The sequence below is a fragment of the Crassostrea angulata genome, chromosome 4 (genome assembly GCF_025612915.1).
Source record: "Crassostrea angulata isolate pt1a10 chromosome 4, ASM2561291v2, whole genome shotgun sequence".
In the NCBI taxonomy this organism is placed as follows: Eukaryota; Metazoa; Mollusca; class Bivalvia; order Ostreida; family Ostreidae; genus Magallana; species Magallana angulata.
Genome location: NC_069114.1, coordinates 9,412,953 through 9,425,047, shown reverse-complemented (window position 1 = coordinate 9,425,047; position 12,095 = coordinate 9,412,953). Strand labels below are relative to the sequence as shown.

Genomic DNA, 12,095 nt, shown 5'->3' with positions numbered 1-12,095 from the left:
CTACAATAATGATCTGGTATTGTTCTTCTTCTAATACCAATAACACAAATCAATCAGGTTTGTCAGTAAAGTTGAACTCTGCTCTGCCTGTATTGACAAGCTCAGCCATTTCAATAATCAGGTATGAAACACTAGCTGCAGAAATGTAACCCTATCCCAATTTGTTTGTTTCGTTTGTTTTTTGTTTTTTTGCTTTTATTTTAGATAAAAGATCGGAGAGGGCTATTATAATATTGCAGGTAGGTACACTCACACACTTGGAACTCAATATAACTGTTAATTAATCAACATTCCATTCTCATCTACACGGGTGTGACAGCCAACTGTGCCTCACTTAAAAGCATTCATATGAATTTTTCCTTGGTTTTTAAAGTAAACAATCACATTAAATTCATTGCAGATAAATTTCATATCTCAAAATATCTCATTTCTCATTCAGTTTATATATTTTTTTACAAATTCCTCTGCCACATATGATTTTTTAAAAAGAAATCATAGCAATTTAGACGTAAAGACAATCATTTCAAATCAAACTTGTCACAGTGAACTTAAGATTGACCTTAGTGAACTTTAACCTTTTAACATTTCAAATCAAACTTGTCACAGTGAACTTAAGATTGACCTTAGTGAACTTTAACCTTTTAACATTTCAAATCAAACTTGTCACAGTGAACTTAAGATTGACCTTAGTGAACTTTAACCTTTTAACATTTCAAATCAAACTTGTCACAGTGAACTTAAGATTGACATTAGTGAACTGTAACCTTTTAACAGTCCCTAGTACTGGAGTATAAAGATTTCTTTCTTTTTTGTTTTTTAAATAAAAAAAACAAATTACAACTGCTCCATGATCACTCCTAGCAACAAAGCTTTAACCTTGATGATCCCTGACCTAAAGTTTACAGGGGACTTGATTACAGGTCATGGTCAACCTCTTATTATATAAAGTTGATTAAGGTGACTAGTTCCAAATCTGTACCACAACTGTGAAAAAAAGTGTAAATTGTAAAAAAAAAAACCAAACCACCAGCTGGTTTCTGGTTGAACTATAAATCTTTCTGAGTCACATGATTCTCTGTAAAGTAAAACCTAAGTTTGCCTACAGACGTTACTCTCTAATTTTCATGTTTACAAATGCCTTGTATGGATTTGCCAAACAAAGCTACCCAAACAAATCTTCTTGTTTACGGATACAATAATAATGAGATTTATAATATTGATGGGAATCCTCCATAATGGAAAGTCACTGGAAGTTTTCCGTACCATTAAATCCTGATTCATCACCCTCTTTTACTATAATGAAGAGAGGGGCTAGCTTTTACCAGATCTCTTATAATGTTTTACTAATTATGAGGGACTTTGTTTAAGCAGGTTGGAATCATCTTCCCGTTAATTCTTCTTTTCCCCCCTCCATTCTCCCATTACACAAACCATCTAATCTGGTAATTAAAAACTGAAGTCGAAAAATATGAGATATAGAATCAATTTATAATGGAGATTTGATTATTCCTAGAAACTAATTTAGCTGTTCCTTCACCTGTTGATGAAGTAGCAGGTCTCTTTAGAAAACAAACTGGGTTTTTGGTGCCTAAAATGAAGATTTCCTATCGAACCTTAACGGACATGATATGTATAAAATGCGTAGTAAGTTGAAAATAAATAAATTGTCTGTTTCTGTTTCCTCAGCAAACTATAAATCAAAGATAAAGAAGACTAAAGACATTTTGCCTTTTTTTTTTTGGGGGGGGGGGGGGGGGGGAGGGGGGTTAATATTTTAAGTATCACTTTTAAACAGCAAGATAAATGACATAATGTAAAGGCAGATAGGGCATTAACTATGAAAATTAATAATTTACAATATCTTCGTTTTTTTTCCGCATGTCACAAAATTTGCGAAAATGGGGAAAATATGTAGCAATTTTAATTTTGCGACTTTAAACGTTTTTTATAGAAGATAATACAAGATATAATTTCTGCGTATTCAATATTTTGCGAATTGAAAGAGATTGAGAAAAGGGAGAAAATATCATGATAGCAAAAATTACCAGATATACAGTATTGTCTTTTTGGAAGTCCTTCAGTTCCAAGCTCCCATCCCAAAATTATCAGGTTTAAAATATTCTACTATAACATTATTATTATAAAACTATTTCATGAAATATCAACCTCCTTTAATAACTGGAATATGTCAAAAGACAATTTAGAAAGATTGTAATGCTTCCTTTCTTTGCTCATAAAGATACATCAATGCAATGATAAATCAATGATAAATCAATAGAACATTCACACCCTTGTAATTGATTCAAAGATCCAAGCTGCACAGGGCAGCAAGTTTCATTAGACGCAGTTGCCTACATTGACACAATAGATTAAAAGTTTTTAAATATACTGGCACATCGAGTTTGTTTAAAGTCTACGTACATTGATTTATGTCTCCCAGGCTAATTGGATCTAGCTTCCAATCCCCAGACAGAAATTTGTCTCCTTCACTGCTTAAATCAATGCTTCAAATACAACCTCTGCTATTATAATTACAGAAACTTTATGTGGGGGTTTCTTTTATCATGATCATTGCAAAATAGAAGAAATTTCCTTCATTAATAGATAAAAAATGTCTTCATGTGGGGGGATTCTTTTGTCATAATCATTTTTAAAAAGATGAAATTTCCTTCATTAAGATAAAAAATTTCTTCATAATCCTTAAATTCAAAGTATTACTAGAAACGTTATTTAAGATATCATCATCATCATCAATCTTGTAAGTATCTAAAACAATACTGATGAAATATTTAACCCATAACTGTGTTACAGTTTTGCTTCCTTTTTTCCGCTTGATTCTGTGAAAATTACTTTTTTCGCATATTTTTGCAGATAAAAGAATTTCGGTCTCCATGTACACACACAAAAAAAGCAACAACAAAAACTCAATTAACAGCATACATACTGGTACATATATATACTAATGTTTCACCCACACATGGACTATTTGTAATTACAATGGACACAATGTAATGGATCAACAATCCACTCCTTTTATCAATAACCTTACTAATGATATATAGACCATAACCTTGGTGCATGTGCACTCAGAAATCAAACTCATGATACACACCTACAGATATTCAACTTTAAAGCAATGACTTAAGCCTCAGTCACAACTGGCCGTATGTGTTTGGTGATTGTGCATGTGCTACGAGTTTTGCCAGTCATGGCTCCTGTACCTGATCGTAGCATTACTGAAGGATTGAAAGCACAACGTAAGACAAATGGACGTTTGACGTGCCAGTCCTGGGATACAATTTTGAGATAGGTTGCAACTTGCAACGTACAATGCCAGTAGAAACCATGCTTCCATCTAACTATTATTGTGCACCAGACGTACGTTTGCCTTGGGAGTGGCAGTAATAACATGCTAGTCGTAGGTTACTTGCAAGTAAATCATACCGATGTCTTTCTTTGCCTCACAACAGCTATAAGGACAATTATTTGTTTTCGTATTAAATATAAAGGAATACTACTGTATTTGCTTTCTATATACATGTACTGCAATAAAATGCCATAAGCCGGTAAATATTGAAACGGCAAAAGAACTAGAAGACTAATGTTCTGTAATTGCTGCTTTGGTGCAAAAACTAGCAAATGAAGAATGTAATCTTTCGTATCTGATACCATAAAGAACCTGGAGAGTGTCTGTAAAATATCTAATTACAGTGAACTATTTAGCAAATGATAATTTTTCCTGACCAATTTTATATATCAAAAAGTTCTGATTCATTTGTTAACTGTCACTTTTTTTTTCCCCTTTTGTGAATTCTTTTCATTTTCACTTTTTATATACATATCTTGTTTATGTGCAATCGACATGCGCCACAAACAGCTGATGTACTCATGACCTATGTATGACATCTACTGTGCATTTAATTCATATGTTGATGGTGAGCACAAGCAAGTTGCAGTCAACATACGTAGAACAAAAGGGACAAGTTAAATCTCCTTACATGATTCATGCAAGTCAAATCGTAGTTATTTTACAGGTTCCTTGAGTGAAGCACAATTGCAGCGTATGTTTTCATAGCTTGCATGGAAACCATGGTGATAGCTTAGCATGTGCAACAGGCAACGTGTGCACATGCGGGATGTGTACGTCCTTTCAAAATCGTTAGATGCATTTGCGTGTCGCAAAAAATTTTGATTAAAATTTGCTCTAAGGCCACCTTTAGACTGAAGCAAATGACCAGTTAGGAATGAGGCTTAAAGCTGACATGAACTCATAAAAGCATTTGGTCGCCATATTAGTTTCGATCGCTCCTCTGCTACCACTGGGGTATATATATCGGTTGAGAAAGTTACGGTCGGTTGCTTTCCGATCGAGGCATTCAGGTTGCACGGACTTCTAAATGCATGAACTACACATTGTAGTAAAATGTTTGTAGTAAAGAATAAAGAAAACAACATACATGTTAACCTACAGTGATGAAAAATAGGTAGATTTTAAACCGAAAAGCGGGTAGCATCGTGCGCGGCCTTTTTCGCGTATATTTCAAAGCACATATTTGTATGTACTACATATGTAGTAAAGGTTTCTGATTAGTAATTAACAATATCAACTAAAATATAAAAGACTTTTGAAACTTGGTAATATTAACACTAGCAATAAAAATGTTCGTATGCATTTACCATGATTATAATGATTACCGGTAAGCTATTTTTAAGGAAAAATGTTTGAGTGCAGAGCCCTTAACAATTACCTTTGTTCAGAAAAATAGGTAAAGTTGCCAAAATTGATTATATAACTATAAGAGAAGTAAGAACTAGTAGGAATTCATATGTTCTTTTTCAATATCAAAACGATGTTTACATGCTTATTTATTACAAATGCAGCATTCAATAAATTGCAAGTCAAGTTTACTGTTATGGCCAAGTTAAAAGATATATTCAATCCTCGTTAAAGCCACGTGTGGAATTGCAAAGCTTCTTTTTCCATTGCGAGGATAATATCGACATGTCTTGTAACTAATGTAATCACGGGAAGTGGCTTCTTCCATCGTTCAATGTAAAACACATGCTTGAAAACTTGTCATCCAAGCGTCTAAATAAAGCCTTTGTGTGCCTCCGATTCAAAGTCACGCGCTAATTTCAAACCCGACGAGAATTTTTGACCACAATGGCTTCCAAAATGGCTATCTATCAAAACAAGGAACGTATTTTAAAGAAAAGTGGTAGATTTTAAAATAAAAGCGGTAGGCGGGAGACGGAGCTAAAAAGCGGTAGACTTCCGCGTAAATCGGTAGAGTTAACATGTATGAAAACAATAATCAGTGAAATACAAAATATGTTTATTCTGTGAAAGGATTTTCCAGATATCTATATTATGTTGCACATACAGTGCTGCCTCACTACGCATTCACATCGAACACGTGTGCCGTTCATACAGAGTGAATAACGTCTGCGTCTTTTTGAAACCCCCGGTGGCACTACATCGAACACAGTAGATAAATGATAGTAAATCCAAGAAAATGACAATGTAACATCGTTTCAATCCGTTCCACCGTTTCTAAAATCCATGCGATCATTGACATTGCTCGATCTGCCACAGTGTGTTGTTTGCGCATGTGCGATGTTATAACATACACAGGAAAACGGTCCACAATTATCGAGGAATTTTATAAGTATCTGCGTCTGGATTTCAGTCTGTCTTGTTTCATCGTGTATTGGATATATCTTGCCAGTGCAGTGGTTGTCATTTTATTTTTCTTCAAAACGCGTTTCTACACGTCTTTTCGTCCAAGGCAACGTGTTCGGGTGCATGAAATACCTGAATGCGGTGAAGCATGAATAGTGCTCTCAGCTTATATAGGGGGTGTGTAGCGATGAGCAGAACAATAGAAATCAACAACTAATATGGCGGTTGTCGGAGATAAAAGGGAAATAATGCGTATTTATGAATTCATGTCAGCTTTAAGACTGTGAAGCAGTGAGTGAAGCATCATCACAAACTAGACACACCAATATATACACTAGCTCCTCTCCCATGGAGCAGTGAGTGAAGTATCATCACAAACTACCACCAATATATACACTAGCTCCTCTCCCATGGAGCAGTGAGTGAAGCATCATCACAAACTACACCAATACATATACACTAGCTCCCCTCCCATGGAGCAGTGAGTGAAGCATCATTACAAACTACCACCAATATATACACTAGCTCCTCTCCCATGGAGCAGTGAGTGAAGCATCACCACAAACTATCACCAATATATACACTAGCTCCTCTTCCATGGAGCAGTGAGTGAAGCATCATTACAAACTACCACCAATATATACACTAGCTCCTCTCCCATGGAGCAGTGAGTGAAGCATCACCACAAACTATCACCAATATATACACTAGATTCTCTGCCATGGAGCAGTGAGTGAAGCATCATCACAAACTACATGGAACAACCAATATGTACATTAGCTCCTCTACAATGGAGCAGTGAGTGAAGCATCATCACAAACTACACCAATATATACATTAGCTCCCCTCCCATGGAACAGTGAGTGAAGTATCATTACAAACTACACCAATATATACACAAGCTCCTCTCCCATGGAGCAGTAAGTGAAGCATCATCACAAACTACACCAATCCTCTCCCATGGAGCAGTGAGTGAAGCATCATCACAAACTACATGGAACAACCAATATATACACTAGCTCCTCTCCCATGGAGCAGTGAGTGAAGCATCATCACAAACTACACCAATATATACACTAGCCCCTCTCCCATGGAGCAGTGAGTGAAGCATCATTACAAACTACACCAATATATACACAAGCTCCTCTCCCATGGAGATGTGAGTGAAGCATCATCACAAACTACCACCAATATATATACACTATAGCTAGCTCCTCTCCAATAGAGCAGTGAGTGAAAATCATCACAAACTACATGTACCACCAATATATACACTAGCTCCTCTCCCACCTGCATGGGTTACCTGATACCAGAATATCTGTTAGTTCTACAAGTATAGACCACTGCAAGAAAAGTGTATTCAGAAGTTGGACTTTGCTGCATAACCTTTGATGATTGAATCATTTTGTTCAAGGCTGATTCAAGCAGTCACAGGGCATGGTGTATATTCAAACAGGTGAAAACTGATGTCACATAATGCATTAATATCATAACATGTGAAGATTCATAATGATGCTGATTCTTTTTGTGATCAGACACAAATAAAGGAAAGTTATTAGTAAGCAGACTCCAGACCATGGCTAAAGAGATGAACACTGGACAAGAACCAACCTTTTTACTTTAGCCATTACTTTAAACATGAACTACACATTTCTACCTGCACCATGAACAATAAACATGAACTGTGCCTTTTTACCTTCACCATGAAAAGGTTACACATAGGAACCATATTGTAACCACACCTTTTTACCTTCATCATGAACAATAAACATGAACTACACCTTTCTACCTGCTTCATAAACAATAAATATGAACTACCCCTTTCAAATACCTTCACCGTGAACATCAAAGGAGTCCTTGCGTCCTGACGTAGAGTTGCCCATGCCTAGTCTTTCCTATAGAACTGGCGGAAAACAATCCTTCATTGAGCGGAACACTCCTACAGTTCTAATGGGAAAAGTGGAAAACAATCCTTCATTGAGCGGAACACTCCTACAGTTCTAATGGGAAAAGTGGAAAACAATCCTTCATTGAGCGGAACACTCCTACAGTTCTAATGGGAAAAGTGGAAAACAATCCTTCATTGAGCGGAACACTCCTACAGTTCTGATGGGAAAAGTGGAAAACAGAAACACATGTCAGCTCTCATCTGAAATGGAAAAAAATATACTAGAAAGGTGAGGTGCAATATAACTACCATCAAAACTCGTTATCTCAAACTAGATGGGACTGGTTAAAAACTTCGAGATATCTGAGTATTCGAGATATCGAGGGTAAAATACTTAAAGTTTAAGTGTTTGGGACTTACAAATCACTTCTACATATCCATTGTATTCGAGAAATCAGTGTTTGAGATACCGAAGTTCAACTGTATATACATGTACATATATTAAAGGGACTTGGACACGATTTGAGATCAAAAATTTTATTTTTATTTTTTATGTATAAAATGGTTTACTGGTGCATTTTACATGATTGACCAAAATATTGAATGTTAAAGTCAAGTTACGAGTGAGATACAGAGGTGAGAATTGGTTGTAATGTAAACAAAGCTCGAGTCTTATAGTTGTTTACAAAAAAAATGTAAAAATGACAATATTCGAGCTTTGTTTACAAAACAAAGAATTATGAACTCTGTAACTTGCTTATAACTTGATATTTGACTCTCAAATTTTGACATAGCATTATAAACTTCTATATTTATCAGTATAAACATTGAAAATTGAAAAATAAAATTTGAAAATTTTAAGTCATTATATCTTATGGTATCTCAAAATGCATTAAATGCCATGAATATTTCAAATGATGACCGATGCAACTTAATATTAGAACATCATCATGATCATGATATATATTCTCTGTAAATAAGAAGTTCTTAAGGTACAATGACTGCCTGAAAAGGGAAATAACTTTCAGATAAATTACAAAGATTATTTCTGAAAGTTTACAAAATTGTTCTAAAGACAACTACTGACAAATCACTCTAACCCTTTATGTAAATTTAAAGTAAATACCCCGCAACATTTTGAAATAAAATGATGAAAGCATCTCTTATATAGATAGTGTAGATTTTAAATCGTTCAAAAAACTATGTTTGCAGAAAAATCAAAGTAAAATTCAGAAAAATGCATGCAGCAGCTCTTAATAGCAGCTGTTAAATGGAAAAATTCATAAACTTTCCAATGCATATTAGCCATTAATGAATGCTTTTCTCACATGAATTGTCTCCCTTAAATCATTCATTTCTGACCCAAATCTAATAAAATCCTTCGTTTTATCATATTAGAAATCTTAAAAAATACTACATGTATCAGGATTCAAAAATCAATTTCAAATAGCAGAGACATGTATTGTATATAAGAGGAAATTCCTATTGTTTATAGTATAGATATATCTAAACAAATGAGAACTGAGGAATAAGTCTAGATCAAAGTCACAAAAGCAAAAATATCTGCATGGGTTTTCAAAAACCCAATTGTTAATGATTCATGGACTTTGAAAGGGTTGAAATGGCATATGCAAGCTGTGGTCACCTGACTAAATATACAGTTGAACTTATCTATCTGCAACATTAATATTTCAAATATCAATTGATTTTAATGCTGAAATGAACTGCAAGTCACTGTTTATGGCCATGTATTTTGAATCTTTAGATATCTCAGGTTTTTTTCTTGGTTCCATTGAGATTGAGATGACAAAGTTCGACCATGTGTTGACAGTGTATTATTTGATAATTTGTCACATTTCCGTAATGTTCTTGATAAAATGTACCTTATTACGACTAGACAATATACTTTGTTGCAAATCTCTGGAATAAAATTTTTATTTTTAGATATTCATCAACTTACTAGCCAGTTACATTACCAGATCTGCTAATATAGGAACCTGTGACTTAAATTTTTTAAGCACACAAAAAGGAGCACATTTTTAACCATTTTATATTTCTGAAGACAATTACATAATCTATCAACTCTTCCTGTTTGAAAAAAGAGTCGCAAAATGCACACATTATCTCTATGCAATAGAGAAAGCAGAAACCGCCTGTCAGTTGTTCTCCATAAGCCATCCGATTTCTTTTTTTAAGAGCACACTGCTGCTGCTGACATATTAAACCTCCATCAATTTGAAAGTATTAATAAATGGTTTTTGAAAAGATTTAGCTCTGGGATTTTTTTTTCTTAAATGCCAAAATTTCAAAACTGAGACAGACGGTTTAATTTCATTATCTTAACAAACGTGGTTCCTCTGCAAAATCTGAAAAGTTAAAAAGCTAGATAACTGTAGTACAAACTCTCTTAGAGACTTCTAGATTCATCTTAAAATAACTCTCAGAGTCCATTTAATATAGCCCCTTCCTTACAGTATCAATTGGTGCGTCTTTTTTTAAAATCAATACACATATAAAAGGTTCCTGGTAAAAAATCATTCTTCAAACTGCCAACAAAAAAAAACATACTGCAATTACCAAACATGACTTTCTCCCAAAAGAGAATTAGACAATCTCTTTAATTTAATTTGGATGATGCCTCTTAAGTAAAAATTGTGCCCGATCCGGGTGACAAGTATCTTAGTTACCAATCAATTATTCTTCATGAAAAAAATTGGAAGAGAGAGAGAGAGAGAGAGAGAGAGAGAGAGAGAGAGAGAGAGAGAGAGACCAGAGAGAGACCAGAGAGAGACCAGAGAGAGAGACCAGAGAGAGACCAGAGAAAGAGAGAGAGAGACCAGAGAAAGAGAGAGACCAGAGAGAGAGACCAGAGAAAGAGAGAGAGACCAGAGAGAGAGAGAGAGACCAGAGAGAGACCAGAGATAGAGAGAGACCAGAGATAGAGAGAGACCAGAGAAAGAGACCAGAGAGAGAGAGAGAGAGAGACCAGAGAAAGAGAGAGAGACCAGAGAGAGAGAGAGAAAGAGAGAGAGAGAGAGAGAAAATGTCTTGAAGAGAGTACTATTTTTTTCTCATTTTGGCATGAAAATCACCAACAACAAAAAAATAAAATTGCCTAAACAGGAATTGATTGATAAATCTAAAGATATCAGAATGGGATAAAAAAAAAAAGGTACAGAGGTAAGTATTTTACCCATAAATTTGCTGACAAGATAAAAAAAATAGTTTTATGCATTTAAATCACTATTAAATTGTTTAAATTTTATGAAATGTTCAGTCAATGCCCATCTCTAGTTATAGGCTTTCACATTCCAAAAGACAGGAGTTTTACAGAATAATATTTGTTTAATTTGTAGTTATTGAACCTTTTTAAAAAAAAAACATATAATATCTTCTTTACAAATCAAGATATGATTTTGTATTGAATCACAAACTCCATATGGTTATAAACTTGTTTGTATTTGGTTCATATATATATACTTTGTTTAGATCTATATATATGGCTAATAATCTTTTAAGGAGAGTTCAAAAGCTTTGCAGTCAAATGATATAGTTATACTCCTGACAGTAAATATAAATCAGAAAATGATTAAAGTCAATTATGGACGCCAGAAACGGTATCCTATCGATATCCTCGTGATGAACTCCAGATATGGTCTCTTTTATAATTATCCCACTCCTGTTGATAGAATCAAGTTCAATACCTTTGATGTTCAATCAATACAGGGATGATTTGTAATAAATCAAGTCTTAATTAAGATATTATATTCTATTTATACAGTATATACATGTACATGCAAGCAGTCAATCTTTTCTTCTTCTTTTTTTTTTTGGGGGGGGGGGGGGGGCGAGTCAAGTTTAAATAACTTGCAAGATTATGATAAATACAAACAGAAATTGGCATTGTAAATATCATTCAACTAGTTTATAAATCATTTTTATTTAAATACAATTATTTCTTTACAATATTTATCTATTTATTTATTTACATTTATTTATTCATAGAGAGGTTGAGAAGAAAAATTGAAGAAAAAAAAACTACATCCTTTGTTAAACATCAACCGTATGATTGTATAAAAATTACAAGTACATGTATAATAGAAATCTAATTTCAAAAAATGATATGGGGGGGGGGGGGGGGGGGTACCTGCATGAGCTAAAGAATCTTAAAGATTCGAGAGATAAGATTCGGAACAGAGTCTGTAACTAGAGGAAATGAGCAATGCTAAGGTACATAAAATTGATTTAGCAATAAATACACCATCACTATCAGACAAATCAATACATGCTAATCATTGCACATTGTACACCATTCAGTTACATGTAAAACTGCAACGTGTTTACGTCAGAAATCATGTCATTTATCATGCATTTAAAAATAAATTCCTACCATTTAAACTGGTCTTATTCACGGAAGTAACACCCTATCAGTCCATGTTCTTCGATGCTGGTACCTTCCGCATTACCCAGGAAAGAAAACATAGCAGCATCGTTGTGTATTCCATATCACGCTTCGTCGCACAC

General features: G+C 34.3%; 1 protein-coding gene across 2 annotated transcripts in view; it reads right to left on the bottom strand.

Moving 5' to 3' along the window:
- The window catches only part of LOC128182337 (serine/threonine-protein kinase 32B-like), a 35,691-nt gene extending 23,597 nt beyond the window's left edge, over positions 1-12,094 (bottom strand). Inside the window, exons 1-2 of one of the 2 annotated variants that reach the window (XM_052850933.1) lie at positions 11,962-12,094; positions 7,515-7,832 (exon numbers count right to left, since the gene is read on the bottom strand). In XM_052850933.1, the coding sequence (XP_052706893.1) occupies positions 7,515-7,566 (52 nt within the window). In that variant the 5' untranslated portion in view covers positions 7,567-7,832; positions 11,962-12,094. Of the gene's footprint in view, positions 1-7,379; positions 7,386-7,514; positions 7,833-11,961 lie in introns of those variants that run through there. The other variant, XM_052850934.1, reaches the window with a different exon arrangement.
- Between the last annotated feature and the right edge of the window lies 1 nt (position 12,095).